The sequence below is a fragment of the Peromyscus californicus genome, unplaced genomic scaffold (assembly GCF_007827085.1).
Source record: "Peromyscus californicus insignis strain IS unplaced genomic scaffold, ASM782708v3 Scaffold_9__1_contigs__length_137607984, whole genome shotgun sequence".
Taxonomy (NCBI): Eukaryota; Metazoa; Chordata; class Mammalia; order Rodentia; family Cricetidae; genus Peromyscus; species Peromyscus californicus.
The window spans coordinates 59,504,567-59,526,076 of record NW_026294617.1 but is presented as its reverse complement, the minus strand read 5'-3'; the positions used below and the strand labels follow the sequence as shown (position 1 = coordinate 59,526,076).

Genomic DNA, 21,510 nt, shown 5'->3' with positions numbered 1-21,510 from the left:
ATCTGCTAGGTTGCTTCACCACTCTTGTGTTTCGGGTCCAGGTTAACTGAATCCAGGACTGCAAATCACTACAGTGGATTTGACCCAGGGGACTGCAAAGGGCTAAGTGCTGGGTCCTTCTTTAGGATGGCTAATTTGGCACAGGGGTGCTAATGCATGCCTCTGGCCTCAGACCAGGAGACAGCGTCATGCTGTGGAGGGCAGTGCACAAGTTACAATGTAGGAATGTGGATGCCTTGAGTTTAGCATGTCATGGCTGACTACAGGTAATGAGAGCTTTGCCCAGCACTAACTCCAGCTTCCATTGCCCTGTTCTCCCATTCATTCTTTTTAACCCAGTCACCAATTTCTCACCTCTCACATTCTCTTTTGAATACCTAGGTATCCATGTCTGTCCCTCTACTTGTATGCACTATATCAATGGGGATGAAAATGACTTTGAATCTCTACACAGTGGCGTGTCGCCAATAAAACTCAAGCAAGAATTAGGTCACCTTAAATTCAGTCACCTATTCTCTCTGGATTCCATTTATATCCACTGTCAGTGCTGCACATAACAAATAGCATCGCCTACAAAGATTTTAGTACTTTTTTAGTCTTCAGGGAAAGAACAGTATATTTCCCTTCCTCCAGTAATGGTGTTTTTCCCCAGCCACATTCCGGAACAATCTCTTTGTCATTGAAATGTTGCCTTAGAGGGTAGTCCCTAGGCAATTGGGGGTGAATAGCAAAGCTTATTCTAAAACTGTAAATTCTTGACACATTTGGCTAGAGGCAGTTTTATGGGTCTTATACGGTTCACATGGAATTCTAGCTTACAGTAGTTCTAAGATAATTTCTGCACATTGTAAAATTCTAATTTAGCAAGTCTAGTTTTAACTTAATGGTAATGATTTAAGGTTGGTCTATCCAGTACATTAAGCACACTCCAAATTTCTTCTTTAGAAAAACAAAATTTTCCCTAAAATTACAAATCAGTTCCTCACATGCTGCCATTTCTATCCATATGACCTTGGACAGATCTTTTCTCCAAGTCCTTGGTTTCTTTATCTGGAAAGAGGGGGTAATGCCAGTGGCAATCTTGAAGATAATTTGAAAAATAAATGTTTGAAAAGCTTTGTATATCTAGACACATGGTTTTGGCTCCACATGGAAAGATTATGATAAATCAGCCCTATGGTTTGGGGGCTCTGCGGAAGCTGTACAGGGTGATCAAAGAATGTGGAGGAGCAAAGCCATCTACCAAAGGAAACAGAAGAGAAAGACAGAGAGCCCCAACAAGCCCCATTAAAGTCATGCCTCTAACCACCCAACTTCTAACTAAGCCCCGCCTCTTAAAGGCTGATTGCTTCCCCATAGCAAGTAGATCAGTCACCAAAAACCTTTAGCACAGCCTTTAGGGGACACTTAGGACCCAAATGCCTGTACTATTACATTCACACATAGTTGCCCCTTGGGACATTTGTTGGTGGCTCAATCAATGTTAAATTAGGTGGTGCACTGAAGGAATTTTGCAGCTCTGTTAAGAACTGGATCCGCAGCCAGGGAATGCAGGGATCTCTTCCTACGAGGCAGTCAGGCCCCATCTGTATTGCTCTCCTGGGTGGAACTGCAGGAATATTTTATTTAATTAGTTTAACTGAATAGCTTTAATTGGTTCATTTTGAAGGGCATTGATGAATGAATTTAGAGCTCCTGGTAGTGTGAAAAAATGAAATATGGTTCTATTGATTACAGATGTGGCTTTGTTTTCTGTGTGTGTGTGTGTATGTATGCATGTGTGTCTCTCTGTGTGGATATATGTGCCTGTGTGTATCTGTGTGCTGCCAGTATGTGTGCGGGGGGAGGTCTGTGTGTGTGTGGGGGGGGGGTCCCTGTGTGTGTGTGCCCACACACATATTCATGTATGAATTTGGGTGCACAGGTGTCATGGCACATGGATGGAGGTCAGAGGACAACCTCAGATACTGGTCCTTGGCTTGTAGGGTCCGAGGAAATGCTAAAGGAAGACCCCAGACTCAAATAGTATGTAGGAACAAAGAGCATTTATTATACCACATGCATGTGGGGTCATTCACCTGTACAAAATAGTGACGACCTCTAGAGGGACACACAAGATCTTTTTATGTACAGCTAAGGAGAGTTTCAGGGTCAGTTATCTAATTGGTTAGTATAAGTCTAATTAGTATATGTCTAATCATTTTTGGACACATCTGCACAAGCTTGGACGTTACTCAGAAGGGTCTGCTGGGTTTGTCCTTGAGATACTGTGAGGCTGACTTAGACCCTCTGTGTTTATTCCCTCCCTGGACCCTGAACGTAAGGGCCTTGTTGGAAAAGACAGCTGTTTGTCCAATACCCTTCTCAGAAAATTGGAGCCTAAATTCAGTTGTGAAAGTGGGAGCCTTTAACCCCTTCAGACTTCCATCTTTTTTTTTTTTTTTTGAGAGAGGCCTCAGGGCTGCTGCATACACCAGGCTAACTGGCCTGCAGCATGCCAGGCACTTTCCTGTCCCAGTCTTCCATCTTTCTGTGGGAACACTAGGAATACATACTATCTCCTTGCATGTGTTTGCTTCCATGTAAGGTCTGAGGACTCAAACTCAGGCACTCTTTCTTGCACAGCACACACTTTTACCCACTGAATCATCTCTCCAGCCCAAATGCTGCTGTGTTTTCTATACTTTAAATGATCATTTTGGTCTTCTGTACAGTCCAGTCTTTAAAGGATGGGTGAGATGATGGCTAGTTTCACATTTTCTCTGTATAACATATACCAGTTAGTTTGCTTATACAACTGAGACCACTCTAGGGCTTTTAAACAGCAGAGGACTTGCTTGCTTCTTGCTTGCTTGTTTGCTGCTTGCTTGCTGCTTGTTTGCTTGCTTCTTGCTTCTTGCTTGCTTGCCTGTGTAAGGCCTCACCAGGTAGTCCAGGATGGCTTTGAACTTGCTATCCTCTCTCCTCAGCTTCCTGACAGATTTCCTTTTCTATTAGAAAAATAAAATGATGTGTCGTGGATTATCCAAGAATCTGCCCCTTCTGACTCCTTTCACTTTCTCTCTCTGGAGCGTTTGTCTCCCACCCACCTCCCCCCATCCCCACCTCATTCACTATTCTGCATTGTTGGGAAGTCCAGGCCTTTGTTTCCAGCTTTGCCTTTCATAGGGCTGCAGTCCTCTTGTCTAACTATGGACCAGGCTGGACAGCCCTACAAAAAACGCCACAGGTACCTCCTGTTCCATCTGTGTGAGATGACACATTGAAGGCAGGGATTCTAACTAAAAACTGTAGCCACTTTTAATTTCCACCTTTACAATACACAATGTGTGCTGTATTTAATCTCATAAAATCCATTCTTCCTATCATTTTGTTTTTGAGACAAGGTCTTGCTATGTAGCTCATGTTGCCCTAGAACTCAAGAGTGCAGGCTGACCTGGAATTTGTGGTCCTCTTCTGTTGGTCTCCCAAGTTCGAGGATCACAGGCATGCAGCACCAGGCCTGACTGCCAGAAGAGTCCTGAGTGTGTTTTCCAGCCCCGAGTTCTTCACCACACATGTGTTGCTATGGAATTGTAACAGTCTCATTCCAAGTTTCCCGATGCTTCATCCTTTCCTTCGCCTGTAGTGCTTATGGTACAGTACAGAATACCTGTTCACAGGTGAAAAGCCAGGTCTCATGGAGGTTAAGTCACTGGTTGCAGCGTTATTCTTTTTAAGGGAAAAAAACACGCCTGTAGCTTTCTAGTATCCAACATTTTGCGTTACTAGAAAAATATACGAGTTTACACAAGAGTTGAGGATTTTCATTTCTAGAAGAAAATGTAATTGCAACATCTAATATTAGCCTTACAGATTAAAAGCAGACACTCGCATATACATTTAACTTATTTATGCATATGCATGTAATTAGGTTCGATACAGTCATTCTTACACTGTCACATTTTTTTTTTTTTTTTTTTTTTTTTGGTTTTTCGAGACAGGGTTTCTCTGTGTAGCTTTGCGCCTTTCCTGGAACTCACTTGGTAGTCCAGGCTGGCCTCGAACTCACAGAGATCCGCCTGGCTCTGCCTCCTGAGTGCTGGGATTAAAGGCGTGTGCCACCACCGCCCGGCCATATTTTAAGAACTCTTAAGATAACACAGCAGGTGATTCCAATCTTCTGTTGAAGTCTCTAGAAAAACAAATTGTCTGGAATGAGGTACATGGTCTGGCCCATGCAGCGCTGAGTCTTGGGACTGTGAAATCTAGTGGGTGATCCAGTGAGGACCAGCCTGGGAGCTGTTTACCTCCAGCTCTTCTTTCATCTGGCCAAAAAGAGGAGAGTATGAGTTGTGTGTGCAGCTAGAAACATTTTAAAAGGAAGAGCCAACATGTGAAACATCAGGGAGGGAAGATAATAGCTTCAGTCAGACAGTTCCCCAGGGAAGAACACACCAGTTGGTTATTCAATACCAAATGGTCATCCCTGAAAATGTACATACAAAGAACATTATACAGACCATGCAGGTTGTAATTAGGAGATACACACACACACACACACACACACACACACACACACACACATTTTGATGACTAAATCAGCATACATTGCTCACTGTTCTGAACCCAGATACCCTGTTCAGACCTAAAATACACTCTGAGAGCTTCCTATTTTAACTTTTGAACATGAAAATGCATTAAAAAATATTTTTAAATGAATATCCAAAGTATTTCAAAGTTGTCCATTTTCTTAATATCTTAATGCATTTGCATAGTTCAACCAAAAGTAAGTGAGGCATTTGCTATAGAGACGCTGGTCATGGGTAGACAGTGCTGTAAGAGTGGGAAAATGTTACCAGACGTAGGCATACATGTTTTTATCTCTTAAAACTACGTCCTGGGGTTCTTTCCATATCAGAACTTTGAGACCATTCTTACTGTGGCTACATAGTTCCACCATTCAGCTTTCCGCGTGGCATCACCTGAGTGTTGTTGATCCTATTTTGGGGAGCTGGGGTCAGTACTGGTAAGGAAAAGTAAAGTACTTATGGTTTAGATGATACTCCAGAAAGAGTGTACTTCGTCAAAATGTCACTGTCATATAGAAGTGGCCATCCCTTACAGTTGTCCAACTAAGGATATTGTTCCATTTTTTTTGGAGTGTATCATTATAATAGATGATGAATATATCAGGGTCGTGTTCACTTTTAGTTTCACATAGTGTGATATCAAAGTTAAGCTGGAATCATTAAAAAAGATGAGACCATTGACTAAAACAGGGAAATCAGGACAAAGATCCAATTTAGGGAAAATCTCATGTGTTTGTTCTCTACCCTGCTAAGTAAAGGACACCAAAGAAAATGGGGCTCTGAAGAGACAGCAAGACCCTCTACATGGTGTGTGCAGAAGTAATTCTATTATCAGGACTCAATTGAAGTTTTGTTTTCTCTTAAAAACCAGTCAGCTTGATGCAGGTGGTGTGTGTGTGTGTGTGTGTGTGTGTGTGTGTGTGGTGTGTGTGTGTGTGTGTGTCCTGGTAAATCTCACTGGAATGTATTTTCCTTCAGTGCTCTCACATTTTTGTTCATCAAAAGTGAGCTTCCGAATAATCCATGCAACGTGGACAACACGCCACTGATAATAGAACCTGTGAGTATTGTGTGGGACAATTCGATTTGAAACCTAAGATTTAGATGTGTCTTAGCTAGGGTCTCGATTGCTATGAAGTGACTCCATGACCACAGCAACTCTCATAAGGAAAACATTTAACTGGGGCTGACTTACAGTTCAGAGGCTTAGTCTGTTATCGTGGTGAGAAGCTTGGCAGCACACAGGCAGACATGGTACCAGAAAGGTAGCTAGGAGCTCTACATCCAGATCAGCAGGCAGCAGAAAGAGAGAGAGAGACACTGGGCCTGGCCTGAGCTTCTGAAACCTCAAAGCCCAACCCCCAGTGACACACTTTCCCCTACAAGGCCACACCTCTTAATAGTGCCACTCCCTATGAGCCTATGGGGGCCATTTTCATTCAAACCACCACAGGATGTAAGGGAAAAAAACATAACTCTGACATACATGTGAGAAGGTGATATTTTCCATCCCTCATGGCTATAAAAATAGTTCAGCATATTTATCAGAAATGGGTCAGGTTTCCATGGTGACACTTCTTCCTAAGCATGAGGCTGACTTTTTTGACAACAGATCCCTACAAGGTGTACGAATGCAACTTTTCGTTGATGATACATTCGGGGTTTGTACAGCCCTGTGGAGAGATGAGAGAGTAACTTGGAAAAAGGAAGCAGGAGGCTGAGGAGTAGACAGAAGGAAGGAATGGGCAGAGGGAGCTAATGATGGTCAATGAGATCATGTGCTGGTAGGAAATGGACTTGATTTTCTTTCCATTTCTGGTTTTATCTTTATCATGTTTTGCTTAACCACAATGACAGAAAATACACAAGGAGGCACTGTTTTGACCATGAAGAATACAAGCTGGTCTGGAATAGCCAGTCAGTGTTAAACAGGGCCAACCTTAAGGAGACGTGACATGGCCCAGATGTCCAGGGTCCCACTCTGAAGTTTGCATGAGGTATTGTCCATGTTGCCAGGAAGCCAGCGCCAGCCCTTCAGTTTAAGCCATCCTCTCCATCTGCTCTGGAGCCTGGCTGCTTGTCACCCTCTGAGCCCACACCCTCAGCCTACAGGCTTTGCCTCCCTGGCAGCTTCACCTCTGTGCTGGTACTTCTCCCCTCCCCTTGCCTTCTTCCCCTACCCAAACCTCTATCAACCAAGATGGCTGATGCCTTCATTACATTGACCTAAAAACAGAGACAAGGATGTTAGTTCCCGGACATCTTTAAGCACTGTGTGCTTCAAGAAAAGATGAGTTGGCCCCGAGAGGATGCTCTTGTGTTCCTCACCTGATCCAGGGATCTAGATGCCTCCCAGCTAACCATACTTTGAACGATGGAACAAAGTAAAAGAAAGAAAGAAAGAAAGAAAGAAAGAAAGAAAGAAAGAAAGAAAGAAAGAAAGAAGAAAAGAAAGGAAGGAAGAAAGAAAGAGAGAAAAGAGAGAGAGAGAGAGAGAGAGAGAGAAAGAAAGAAAGAAAGAAAGAAAGAAAGAAAGAAAGAAAGAAAGAAAGAAAGAAAGAAAGAAAGAAAGAAAGAAAGAAAGAAAAAGAAAGAAAGAAAAAGAAGAAAGAGAAAAGAAACAAACACAACTTGAGAAGAGACACAGGGTAGACCTACTAGATCTTCTAGGTTAGGTCAAGGGGAACAAACAGCTGAGATTAAAGATATGCGAGCATCAGGATGAATGATGATGCAGGGGCAAGCCTGAGCTCCACAGCACCAACTGAGGAAAACCTGACTCAGCCAGGACAGTGAATTCAAACTGACAAATTTTCTTCAAATCTGCTCACAGGTTTTCCTCAACTTAAGTATTAGCCTAAATTTGAAACATGCCTGGAAGTATTTTAATTCAGTAAAACACAAAATTAAAATAGTGTTATTGAGTGGAAAAGAGACATAAAATGCTTATTGATTGTATGCATTCTACTGTGGAAAGTCTGAGTTTTTCTTGGTTCTGATTTCTTTACAGTTTATTAAAATACACTAATGAACCATGAGAGCTAAGTTTATCAAATAGCAACACATTAATCTGTAAAAAAAAATTTAAGTGGAAAACTGGAGGGGTGGAGTCAGAAGAGCAGCTTTGAACTCCCAGAGATCATGGGTGACTTGTGCACGTGTTAAGGTGTGTTTGAGAGGGGAGGAAAAGCCTGGACATCCTTGTGTGGCATTGCAATTGTCTGCTGAAGGTCCTTGTATACAGATCTTTCTTATGACTTCCACAGGTGATCAACACAGCCGAAGACCCCTGTGCCGGTTCCCCCTGGGTCGACAGACTTTCCACCACGTCCCACCGCATTGTGTAAGGCGAGGCAGCTTCTCTCTCTAGTGTTGCGTTTCACATTTGACTAAAACAGAGGGTCTCGCGAGATGTGGTGAAGGTCGTCTGATCCCAGGAAGAAAATGACAAAAACTCAGGTCTACCTCCTGGGGGCAGGGGTTGCTCTTTGCACTGAGTCTTAGGTGTAGAAGTTGGTCATTGAGCTCAGATGCCTTGAGAAATCCCAAATCACTGTAGTGTATCTGACCAGTTAGCCAGGGACAGCAACAACCTTATTCTGTAGGACTTCAGCACTGAAAGTGAAGAGGTTGCATAATAACCACGTTGTATCACAAGCTAATCAAGCAGTGCTCTCCGTTTCCTGAGATCAGCCCAGGACTACCACCCTCCTTTCATGTGTGACAGTTTGATGATCCCAGGTGTCCATTATCAAATATAATAGCATATTCTGTGCCCATGTAAGTCCTACCCCCGTGTCTCCCTCACAAGCACTTCCAGGGATGCCTTAACAGCAGCCTGTCTCACTTTTAGGGTATGGGGTTATAGTGGTTTGGTTTTTTCATTTGTTTTTTTCTGGGAGGGCTGAATTATTGAAAACATGTTGCAGTATGCAGTTTTCCTTTTACAGATCATGGCTGTGTGAACTTTGTGGACCTGGGACCATGAAGGGGTTACTTGCTTTGTTTTGTTCATGCTAGCCAAACATTCTATCACTGAGCTGTACAGTCCCAACCTAAAGGCAGCAGATATGCTGTCTTCACAGTGCAAAAGAGCCATGGAGTAATGTTGGACTAAATTAAATGAATGAAAAAATAAAAATTAATTAAGCTGTGCAAGAAAAATATATTGCCATTTTTACATTCATAAGGAAAGTTTCCCTTTTTTGGTTTTGTTTTGTTTTGTTTTTGTTTTTCGAAACAGGGTTTCTCTGTGTAGCTTTGAGCCTTTCCTGGAACTCGCTTTGGAGACCAGGCTGGCCTCGAACTCACAGAGATCTGCCTGCCTCTGCCTTCCGAGTGCTGGTATTAAAGGCGTGTGACACCACTGCCTGGCCCCCTTTTTTTTTTTAAAGGAAATTGTTTCATAAATATATATTTTTTTAATATTTTCATGGATTTTCTCCACAAAGCATGTCTTCCATTAGGGGAATATTTGTAAAAGGGAAGATGTTTAGGGCTGGGGTTGTAGCTCAAAGGATACAGCATAAAGCACTCGGCTAGTATGTAAGAGGCCCAGGGATCCATCCCAAGCACCACCTAAAAAGAAATTCTAACTGTCTTTTACCTAGTTATGTGCTATGGATGATTGATTGATAAAGTGCTGATTGGCCAGTAGCCAGGCAGGAAGTATAGGCGGGACAAGGAGAGAGGAGAATTCAGGGAAATGGAAGGCTGAGGCAGAGAGATGCTGCCAGCCGCCACCCTGAGATGATGTTAAGATACCAGTAAGCCATGAGCAACTTATAGATGAATAGAAACGGGTTAATTTAAGATATAAGAACAGTTAGCAAGAAGCCTGCCATGGCCATACAGTTTATAAGTAATATAAGTCTCTGTGTGTTTACTTGGTTGGGTCTGAGCAGCTGCAGGACTGGAGGGTGAGAGAGATTTGTCCTGACCATGGGCCAGGCAGGACCAGGAAAACTCTAGCTACACTTATGTGTTTGGGCCACTCTGGAGCCACGGATTCTTGTCCTCATTTCAAGTCAGGGGTCGTCAATGTATGTGGAATGTATTGTCAACGTGTACAGAGAGCTCTGGACTCTCATGTCCTTACTAAAAATTGACAAAGAATTTGTGTTTAGGCTTAGGGGAGTTTTTATTTATTTAATTATTTTGGGTTTTGCTTGTTTGTTTTTAAAACAGCATCTTGCTATGTATTCCGTACTTGCTCCAATTTTTTTTCTCTCTCTGAGATTACAGGGTCATGCCATCATGCCTTGAAGGCAGGGGTCTTGCCTAAAACTGCCTCCCTGTGTGAAGATAGACTGTCCTACAATATCCATCTTCTCCCTTACGTCCAGATCCCTGGAAATGTCCATTCCCATTCCATGCATGCAGTATTCAAGGCCAAGGAGTTGGCATTGTTAGAAATGAAACATTTTTTCTTCTTCTAACAATTTTTTTACCAAAAATATTCAGATTCTTAGGCTCCATTAACACTTCTTGACAAAGCCATAATCAAGTCTCTCTCTGTAATCATTCTAAACAAAAAGGCATTTGTTCTTAGTCTGTCCTGGCTCCATGATGGATCCTGGAGCATGTCTTTGAGAGAAACTTGAGAACCCTAGTGTCTGTCCACAAACACCTCCTACATTAGTTTTGTTTGAATGACATACGACCCAATAGCAGCAATACTCGAAGCTCGTGTGTGATGACATTTGTAGTAATAGTTCCTCCTCCCTCTGCCTGTCATGTTCTTCCACCAAGACCCTGTAGACGGCTGAGGCTCCGCTCCTGTCTTCACGACTCTGCCGGTCACAGGGCTCCAGACGGAGGGCCAGCCTCTGCAAAACTGCTTAAAATCCTCACATGGAAGAAAGCCGTCCTTGCGGTTCCAGTAGTGTGTTGAAAACGTTGCCTCTTGCCTAGATTCGCAGTGCTTTCTTTTGGTTTTGTCAGGGGCTGCAGCCTTGCCGTGATATCCGGAATACTCTATGGATCTACGTTTGTGCCAATCATCTACATCAAGGACCACGGCAAAAGAAACGACAGCGAGTACGCGGGCGCCAGTCAGTACGGTAAGCGAAGATAGGAAAAGAGCTACGATCACGTCAGTCATGCTGGGTGCGTTTGTCTTCTCATTTGTAAGTGGTGAATTAGAAGGCACCAGGAATCAAGGTGGCAATGGACACCGCAATGTTTTCCTGGGCTCCGTAACATACAAATGAAATCAACTGCAGTCAGGGTTCATTTCCACTGCCTGGATCTCAGCACGGGGTTCCCAGCTTTCCACTAAGATTCAGAGACTGTGAAGAGTCCTTTATGTCCAATATCATGACCTCTGGGAAGATATGTACTCTATGCTTTAAAAAAGCTGAAGTGTAGTACACAGCATTCTTAAACCAAGCAAATGTCAAAGCATAAGCCTATTTGGTCAGAGGATATTCTTTTTCAAGCACAAAGTGGTCCATTGAAAGAGTCAACATAATGCCTCCGGTTCTAAAACTAGCATCTCAGAAACCACATTCTATGCAACGACCCTGGGAAAGCTGAATGGGAGATAAACAAGGATCTACTTACTGTAGGGGTCTTGGAACTCCTTGGAAGTACAACATACATAAGGAAGCCAGATGAATAAAATAAAATTCCGGGTTACGTGATGTGGAAACTCAATGGGAATTTTAGCCAGATAAGGGAGAAGTTTGAAACACAAAACTCTTAAGAAGCAGATGAGTCAGGGAAGTCACGCGCTGAAGGCCCGTTGAGTCCCCACAGGGAGAACTTGGGTTGTTACTGAGGGCTGAACTTCACTGACAGTCTCCGGGCTGTCGTAACCCATTGTACTTAGCTCCATGTGTGGTGCCCTCTACTGACCTCCTTTATTTCAAAGTTTCACATAAATTCTTGTTTTAGATTTCCTTTTTTTTTTTCTTTTCAAAAGATAATAACTGAAGTAAAACTTAACCACAGGAAGGAGAAGAAATAAATAAACAGAGCCGGAGGGAGTTTGACATCATTGTAGAACACTTGTATACTTGCTTATGATAAGCATGAATTTGGCTCTCGGAATTCTCTTAGCCACAGGGGAAATCAGTTCAGCCCCAGAAGTCAGTGAGCACAGATAAAATCAATTGGCTGTTCAGGAATAAAGCCCCTCCTGGTCCTGGAACATAATGAACAATGTCCTCAACTGTCTCTTTCTATAAATAGACAATGAGTTTTTAGGTATTCTTACAACTCTGGCTGTATAGATGCAGTCTCACAGGAGCGTACTTTATTCCAGTTTGTTAAAAAATAATCCTCAGCGGGCATTGCTGTATTTTATTTAACAACACGTATGTATCATGTGCTCTTTTATAAAGACTTTTGCAGATAGTAATTGGATAGCCCTCATCTCTTTTTGTGGATAGATGGATGGATTTCATTTCTACGATCTACAATATGATTTCAGGTTTAGAAGAAGAGACAGACATGCAGTTCAGGTTTCCATCCAAAAACACACACCACTCATCCTTGTCAAAACTGTAGATGACAGAAGCATTGACTTCAAGGTAGACTTCCTAGCCAAGCTCCTACAGTGCCCCCATCTGTGTGGCTCAGTGCCATCTGCTCAGGCTGTCGGTGATATTAGGGTTTCCCAAGACGGGCCACCATTATGTGTCATTGTCCATCTCCGCCTTGGAGCTGGTTTGTTGTAAATGGTTAGACAAAGCTGCCTTTGGAATAACTTCCAAAGCTTTATGACCTCCCGTACAGCTGCCATCTGCAACAGAACTGCTGATCTCTGGGTGGATCAACAGACCATGTAGTTTGGCCACATGCAAGTGCCCATTTTTATTCACGTTCTCCCCTCCAATATACATCAAGATTTGCTACAGTTGCTACAGTCCATAGTAGAGATAGGGCTGACTGCGTATTCCTTCTTAAAGGGCAACTTCACATCATAGTCAGACAATAGTCACCGTTTCTTACTGAGATTTCCAGGGCTACTATGAAAACTAGCCTGATAGATTTCACTGTAGTTAACTTACTCAGTATTTCTAGATTTTAAATCTCTTTATTAAAATTCTATATGAACAGCATATGGAGAATGAGGATGATTAAATATAATTAATGGTCCTGTACACTCAAGGTTAGTTTCTGTGAGTATGTTTTATGTTACAGAAATTAAGGTCTATTGAGGTGGCTGGAATGATGTTTGCATTTCTTCATCTGTGTTTTCAGATTTAGACTACGTGTTTGCGTACTCCAGTGGCATCTTTCTTACAAGTACAATCTACTTTGTGGCCTATTGTGTAGCCATGAAAAATAAGCCAAGGCTATATCCAGAGGCAGTCTTACCAGGTAAGAAAGAATATTAACTACACAAAATCTTATTACTCTTTGGAAGTGCCAGCCTCCACTCATGAACTTGAATAATCATTAGAGGGGGAAAGAAAAAGATAGAGGGGGGGGAAGGAAGGTGACTGATGGAGGGAGGGGAGAGAGAGAGAAGGGAAGGAAAGGGAGGGAGGGACGGAGAGAGAGAGAGAGAGGAGTGTTCTCTTAAGGGCTTTGGTCCAGTCCACCATAAAATATGAAGTATTAAAAAACACCAAGAAACTGTATCCAAAATGTTGATCATCAATACAGAACCTAACACTGCCAAACAATGAATTTTGTAAAAGGGAAGATGTCCTGTGTTAAAAACTCTTCTGTCAGGGTCATCAGTCTTCACTATTTTTTTCCTACCATTTCAAGATTTATATAACAACTCAGAACCCCCTGCCCCTATTTAAATAAATAAATAAATAAATATCAACAGATAAGAGTCTGCAGTCACTTAGAAAAAAATAGTTTATCCAAAAGTTACAGGGCAGGGTCAGGGAAGGTGCCTGGAGGGCTATAGAAAGTGTATTTGGGGTCATCACCCTTTAGTCATTGTTGAGATAATAGTTTCTCACTAAAGAGTTCGGCATAATTCAATTTGGAACATATAGCCACAAGCAAACATTTTTACATAAAATAAAACATGCATGACTTGATTATTTTGAATGTCGGATTGATAGACAATGGTGCGTTGTGAGTTATGTAGCTGGGTTTTTTTTTTTTTCTTAAAGATCGGGATTCTCTCTTCCCCCACTTCCAGTACCATTCTCAACTTCAATTTGCAGATGTGCCAGATCCAGTACTTGCTAGGCCCCTCTCCCCTACCCTGTCCCTATGGGATGAAGCTCCTCCTTCATTCAATAAAGGGAATGACCAGTCCTCATCCTCACAGACACATGATCAGAGGAATCCTTGGGTTTCCAAAGTGACCACAAAGCACAGCTCAAACGCCCATAAGGGCCAACATCGTTAATAAGAATGCTTTTATCAGTACGCTTACACCTTCCGTGGCGTGGAAGGCATGGTGCTCAGCAGAGGACCACACCCCTCCCTCCCATGTACACTCCCTTGTGTTCTAGGCTTCCTGTCCGGGGTGCTGTGGGCCATCGCCACCTGCTGCTGGTTCATAGCCAACCACTCGCTGAGCGCCGTGATCAGCTTCCCAGTCATCACTGCTGTAAGTGGCCGACCTCCTGGGTTGTTTTTACAGTAAAACTGGACAAGCGCCCACTCTCCGGTCTCCATGCTCTTGATTGAGGTGGAGTGAACGTTTATAACCTCTTTTTAGCAGGTTTGCCAATGCCGCATCTTTGTATGTCCCTGCAATTTTTCCTTTGGTCATTTTTACCTACTGTCTTCTGGTCTTCTGGGATACACTATGGTTTTCTTTTTTTTTTTTTTTTTTTTTTTTTTGGTTTTTCGAGACAGCATTGCACCTTTCCTGGAACTCACTCTGTAGTCCAGGCTGGCCTCCAACTCACAGAGATCCGCCTGGCTCTGCCTCTCGAGTGCTGGGATTAAAAGCGTGTGCCACCACCGCCCGGCATACTATGGTTTTCTACTCATGACTCTTTCAGTCTTCTTTGTATAATGGTATATAAATATGATGTGGCGCTAACAGTACTTCAGACTCCTTGAGAAGGTGTTAAGGAAGTTTCCCTAGGTTAAGGAAGTTTCCAGAAATGATGATGCCACTAATCGTGGGAACTGCTCTCTGCTTCAGCGGGTTTTTAGGGCTCAGTTGTGTGAAACAGAGCTAACAGCCAAAACCACAATGCTTATTTTGACGTAGCCTAAGGGATGCTACAACCATCCACATTTTGAGGATGAGGAAAGAAGGCTGACTGAATCGATTCAGCCAGCTCATCATCACCTTGAACAGTCTCCAGCCTGTTGTATATAAACACAGGCGTTTTCCTTGAACATTTATCGTTATTATTTTTAATTGTGTGTATCCATGTGTGCTGTGTGTGTACCTGAGTGCAGATTCCCTGGAGTTGGAGTTACAGACAGCTGGCAAGTCATGCAACATGGGTGTTGGGAACAGAACTCAGGTCCTCTGCAAGAGCAATAGGTCTCTTAACAGTTGAGCCACCCTATTTTTATGCTCTTCTGACCAGTTGTTCTCCTGATTCCTAAATAATCATCACACACATTTTTTCAGACATGTGCAAAACTAAAAACCTTAACAATTGAGTAGTCTAAAAGAGATTTCATAAAGGCTTGATAAGAGCTGTGGGTGTGAAATTGAATTTTGTTGTTTGTTTCTAAGATGGTGTCTTTGTAACCCAGGCTGGCCTCAAGTATGAAATCCCCCTGCCGCAGCCTCCAAAATGTTAGCAATCACAAAGCCTGGCTCACACAGTGTGCTTTTGACCGCTCTATATTCACCAAATAACTTTCTAACACAACTAAATTCAAAAAATCTAAGCTATTTTTCTCACTGAAAGTGAAACTGTATGTTGGCATAAAAAGGAAATGCCTAACTGTGCTAGTCTCAATAAATTTTTTTATCAGATCCAAAGTCCTTGTAAAAGGAAAATGGCGAGGGAGAAGGAGGACCCCATTTCCCTGCTCAGGACCCACTCACTCTCTGTTTCCCTTCTTCCCTGGCAATTCTAAAACTAACCAATTCATCTAGAAGGCTTGGTTTCTTTATCATTATCATCATCATCATCATCTATATTTTATTGAGTACCTATGTGCCAAGCATCATGCTAAGCACTTTAGGTTTGGCTTCTAAGACTGTACCAAACCCACCTTCAAAAGCTGACTTAAATGTAACCTGATTTATTTCCCAAAAGGAAAACCCACAGTTCCACAGCTCCAGTGTCCCAAGCAGTTTCACCTGCTGTGAAATGCGCTTTCTCTTCAGCTCGCCTTTGCCTGGGGTGTACATTACTTTGGCACAGTATCACCTCCTGAAACCACGAACATCCTCACAGCATTGCTGGAACATGCCTGAAGGGATAATTAGAAAATCATCAGGTGGGAAGCTAGAGAGGCGGGTGGCACCTGCGGTCCTGTGTTTTCGCCTTTCTGGAGGGAAATGGGTCTTCAAAATTAAGAGGACACAGATTCCTGAGTAACTAGTGTAACTAACGTAGTAGGCATTAGTATGTCATCCCTCTTCTGTTTCCTCCCACCGCTTCAAAGCACATGCTCCCCATTTGATTTGGATTCTGAGGATCAGCACTTCACATCACTGATGTAAGGCAGTTCCTTTGACCTATTTCTCTGGCCCCTTTGAGGCTGACTTCTCGGAGGCTGACAAATGGAGAGCAAAGCATTTTTACTGCTTCCCCACACACGCTGGAAGCAGCGGAATCAAACTTTGTTGGGCCAGCCCTGTGGACAGTGGGAGTAGTCCTGGGAGAGAGAACACTGTGGAGCTGTTTACTGAAGCTCTTCCAGAGTCCCCACAGGGCTTGAAGAGGAGTCATTAAAATTCTGGTCTCGTAACATCTTTTTCACCAAGATCACAGCTAAGCCAACTCTACTGTTTTCCTTGCTGGTGAAAAACATGAACACCAACTCTCAACAGCTTCACATTTCAAATTATAGAAAGATGCCTTTTCTCTTGTCGCTTCTCATTTCCTATTTTCTGTATCTTTTCATTCTTGTCCTTGCCTCCAGTGACTCCTGTTGCTTGCTTACATGGTTTGATTTTTCTATATCGCTACCTTCAGTGTTTGTTTGTGTTTAGAGTTAGACAAAGTTGGTTGGTTTGCATGGGGACCGAGTACTGCCATCTTTCCATTGTCTACCAGGCAAAGATGCCCTTGCTTCAGTTAGGAGATCAGAGTGTGTACCTAATGCTGAGAAAACTTAAGGTGTATTCATTCGCTTTCGTTTATCAATCCCTTTATGTGTGCCTAATAAGTAAGTCAGGAGAAAAACAAGCTATTTGGTTATTTAAAAAGAGGAAGGTTATTTGTTCCTTTTCTGTCTTTGTTTGCTTGTTTGCTTGGGATTTTTTGTTGTTCTTGTTTGGGGGTTTTTTGTTTGGGATGTGTGTGTGTGTGTGTGTGTGTGTGTGTGTGTGTGTGTGTGTGTGTGTGTTTATATTTAGGTTTAAAGCCAGAATTTCCCACATATGAAGAAGGCACTGTACCACTGTTATAGCCCCTATCCCCCTTCAAATTTTACTCTATTTTTTAAGACAGCTTTGCTAAGCTATCCAGGCTGACTTTGAACTCAGTCTTTAGCCCTGGCAGGCCTTCAGTTTTCAATCTTCCTGCCGTAGTTTCCTGAGTATCCATGACTACAGACTCACACCACTAGGCCTGGATAGAATAGTTTTGTCATAAATACATCACATCAAAGAAAAGCATTTAGTGCCATAAAATATTATAATATGATCAAAATAATAGCAATCATGACCATGGAGACAAAAACAGCAAAAAAAATAAATCTGTCTTATTTAATGATGTTATTTAATGATGTTTAATGAGTTTTGGATCAGTGTGGAGTTAAGGTTTAGAATTATAGTTCTTTTCCCCGGAAAATATTTTACATTGCCTGTAGCTTACTACATTTTTCTAGGGTACAGTTATATAAAAATATCTAATAAAATTAAACTTCTTTTATTTAAGGGTCCTGGACTTATCGCTGCACTGTGGGGTATCTTCATTTTCAAGGAAATACAGGTAAGGATAAGGAAATGGTCGCCATCCCCAAATGTCAGTCCCCTCTAGGAAACTGAGAACTTTGGGTAGATTCTTAAATGTAAGGGGGAAATGGACCCCCTGACAACATCATTCTTCTGCTGTGAGATAACATGGGGCTTAGCAGAGTGTTCTAATAGTTGGGCGTACGGCACTTATAACTGAAGCCTCAGTTTCTGAGCTTACCTGCGTCAACTCACAGCTTCCTTTCTAATTCACCAAGTACATCTCGAGAGCCTTTGAATATATCCATTGTTTAAACAAGGTTACAGAGTGCCTATTCAGAACTAGTATGAGTAGCTAGGTTAAGGTTAAAGACTTCCGAAAACTAAAACAAAGATTTTAGGAGACTTAAAGTGTTAGTGTGGGACTCACAGGCATGGGAGTGTGTGTGTGTTACAGAAGCTGACCCCATCTGGCAGCTCTGGGGTGCCGCACTTCACGTATAGAGAATATCTCTATCTAGTATCTAGTACTGAGGCTCCCAGCAAGTCAGACAGCTTACCTAGTCTAAACCAAACTTACAAAGCTCTGATCAAAGGCAAATTAATTAATGTACTCTAGCCTGATTCTTTATTAAATTTCAAAGAGTATGTATAATTTTGGTCTTTGAATTACATGTTAAGGATCATTACTCTTCTTTAGAAACAGTTTTTAATTTATTTTTTCAATTTATTTATGTGTGTGTGTGTCAGTATGTGGGTATGTGCATGTGAGTGCAGGTACTTGCAGAGGCCATAAGAGGGTGCTGGATCCCCTGGAGCTAGAGTTCAGACAGTTATAAGATGCCCTGTGTGGGTGCTGGGAACTGAACTCCAGTTCTCTGGAAGAGCAGCAAGACCTCTCTTTTTTGGTTTTTCGAGACAGGGTTTCTCTGTGTAGCTTTGTGCCTTTCCTGGATCTCTCTCTGTAGACCAGGCTGGCCTCGAACTCACAAAGATCCGCCTGCCTCTGCCTCCCCAGTGCTGGGATTAAAGGCGTGCACCACCACCGCCTGGCTGAGCAGCAAGACCTCTTAACCACTGAACCACCTCTCCATCCCCAAGTGTGATTAATCTTGGTAAGAGCTATAAGTTTGAAAGCACGGCTATCTTAGCAGTGCCCACACCTCTCCATTCTGGGTACTGTTGCTGTTGTGTCTGGGTTTGCTGCACAAATTTACTTCTGCTCTCCGAATTTATCAGAACTGAAGTCCAGTACCCCTAAGGAAGTGTCAGGAAAAGTCGGCAAATGAGACCAGGAAGATTCAGTTTGCAGAGGGTCTTGCTGTGTGGTTAGGAGAGCCAGTCTCCTGTACAATTGTTTATTTGACGTTTTCTGCTGGACTCTGACTCGTGGGGTAGCCACACCAGGGTACTCTTTCCTAGTCTTCCCTCAAAGTAGATCTGGCCAAAGGGCAGGGAAGATGGAGCCCTTCCTCCAACTTTGCATCTTTCCAACCTCAAACAGGTCTCCCTATGTGATCCACTGCTGGGGTCCCCGGGTTTTCATATGCGTTCCATTGATTTCTTGGCCAGGCATTCCTGGGGAAGGTGCTCAGAAATGCAGCTCTCAGCTCTGAGGGTCACCCACGAGCAGCACCCAGCCTTCACAAACTCACTTCCCACAATAAGTCAGTTGACTCTCTCCAGAGACACAGCACCCCATTTCCTCCAAGTCTGTGCCCTCATAATTTTAGGCCATATGCCTCAGCATTATGGTTAGAGGAAGGTTGCCTGCACTTTCCCTGCAGATATGGAGCAGGCTGTGTTCCTAAGTCCTATCTCCCCCACCACCATGGTGCTCTCAGAATCCCCATGTGTCCACTACATGACTATAATTGAATCGTTGTCACTTCTAAGGGCCCACAGTAGCATTCTATGATTTCCCTATTAGATGATCTAAAACTTGGGAAGGGAGACTAGTTCCATTGGTAAAATGCTTAACTTGAAGCATGAAGACTCAGGTTCGATCCCAGAATCCAGACAAAAATAAAAGTCCAGGTGTGGCGGTGTCCACTTCTAATCCCAGCACTGGAGAGGCAATCAAAGGAGGGTCCCTGGGACTCTCTAGCTCCCCAGCCCCGCCTAGGTGACCAAGACCACTAAATGACTATGTATCTAAAGTGCATGAGACATTATTCCGGTTTTACTTTAGAATGTTCAGATCTTGCCTTACAGCAGCATACAGAGTCTATCTGTACAGAGAGGTGGACACCCACTGGCCATCATTCAGAAGGAACAGTCAAGACAAAGAGGGTGCTGGAAACCATTCTATGTGAAAAATGGCTGAAGGTGCTAAGATATTGACCAGGAAAAGCTGCTCAGGGAGAGAAGATCGTTGTTTCCCGGTGTTTGCAGGTTTAATCTCAGGAGGGAGATATTGAAATCGATCTATGTGTACCCCTAAAAATAGATCTTATGGAAATGAAATATTTCTGTTTACCTCAGGGAGATATTTTATTTGTGGCTCAAAAGATGACTGAGTGTAGCTAGAGTTTTCCTGCCTGGCCCACAGTCAGGACAAATCTCTCTCACCCGCCCGTCCCACGGCCGCTCAGACCCAACCAAGTAAACACACAGAGACTCATATTGCTTACAAACTGTATGGCCGTGGCAGGCTTCTTGCTAACTGTTCTTATATCTTAAATTAACCCATTTCTATTAATCTATAAGTTGCCACATGGCTTGTAGCTTACCGGTACCTTTACATCTCACTTGTCATGGCGGCGGCTGGCAGCATCTCCTTCTCTGCCTTCCTGTTCTCTCAGTTCTCCTCTCTGTTAGTCCCGCCTATACTTCCTGCCTGGCTACTGGCCAATCAGTGTTTTATTTATCAATCAGTCATCCACAGCACTTCCCCTTTTTCTTTTTTTCAAAAAGGAAGGTTTTAACTTTAGCATAGTAAAATTGCATAACAAAACAATTATCAAAGCAAGAATTACAGTTACTATATTAAAGAAGATATCCTGTCTATCTTATATTTGTGAGTCTAAGGTTTTATATCTAACTTATCTTTTATCATAACTGAGGAAATTATAACTCTAGTCTTCAACTACATCAAAGACCTCAGAAGGATATACTATTACCTGAGAAACAAGAGAAGGATGTAAGCAACTTTCGGGAGTCTTGCAGGGTAGACAAAGACAGCTGGCAGCCTGGACAGTCACCTAATGTTCCTTTGTAAAGTTGGGGCATCTGTCTTTAGCCCACAGGCCTAGAGTCTTTCAGTCATTTCTCTCTGTGTCTTGTAGAATGTCTGGCAGTTTCCTCTGCAAAGCAGGAACCTGAAGGACCATTTCGCCAAGCAAAGTTCAGTGGTCACCTTCCTATGGGTCCTGCATGTCCAGTCCATACATTTTTTATGCAGTCCAGGCAAGAACAGTTTCTTGCCCAAATGGCTATATTTGCCAAGAAGAAGATAAACTCCATACAGAGTGTCTTCGATGCCCATCCTCCTCTCTGAAGTAAATCGGTGCTGCCAGGAGCAGACCTGTCTCATTGTCCCGAAAGTCTAAATTTTTAAAACATTTTAAATACTGAGCTGCATCGGGATGAGCCTGTCCATGCCTTCCGTCTTTTACACTAGTGCCCATCAAAGGAGGACAAGTTAATCCTCACTCCTTACACCTCTCTTTCTGTTTCTTTAGATCCATCTCCACCACTCCATCTCCATCCCATCATCTTTCTCAGGGACCAGGGTTACCTCCTCGGTCTCTTTACATTCATTCTGACCCCTCCAATCTGCTTCCCATCCTCTAAAAGAGTGTACTTTCCAGAATGCAAATCTAATGTTTTCAGCATGTATGGCTTCCTGTTCCTTTAATTCCATTCTCATTGCCAGGAAAAGTAGAATCCCAAAGCATAGTTAGGCCCATGGGCTCCCAAACTCTCCACTGGCCATTCAGCCACATCCTCACCATCCTGCTCTTGCCTGTCCTT

At 42.9% G+C, this 21,510-nt stretch overlaps 1 protein-coding gene across 4 annotated transcripts in view; it reads left to right on the top strand.

The window, feature by feature from the left end:
* Window positions 1-21,510, top strand: part of Tmem144 (transmembrane protein 144) — a 46,842-nt gene that overhangs the window by 12,152 nt on the left and 13,180 nt on the right. For all 4 annotated transcript variants that reach the window (XM_052731180.1, XM_052731177.1, XM_052731178.1 and 1 more), the window contains exons 6-11: window positions 5,550-5,631; window positions 7,838-7,914; window positions 10,515-10,633; window positions 12,780-12,899; window positions 14,003-14,100; window positions 17,519-17,572. In XM_052731180.1, coding sequence (XP_052587140.1) covers window positions 5,550-5,631; window positions 7,838-7,914; window positions 10,515-10,633; window positions 12,780-12,899; window positions 14,003-14,100; window positions 17,519-17,572 — 550 coding nt within the window. The remainder of the gene's footprint in view (window positions 1-5,549; window positions 5,632-7,837; window positions 7,915-10,514; window positions 10,634-12,779; window positions 12,900-14,002; window positions 14,101-17,518; window positions 17,573-21,510) is intronic.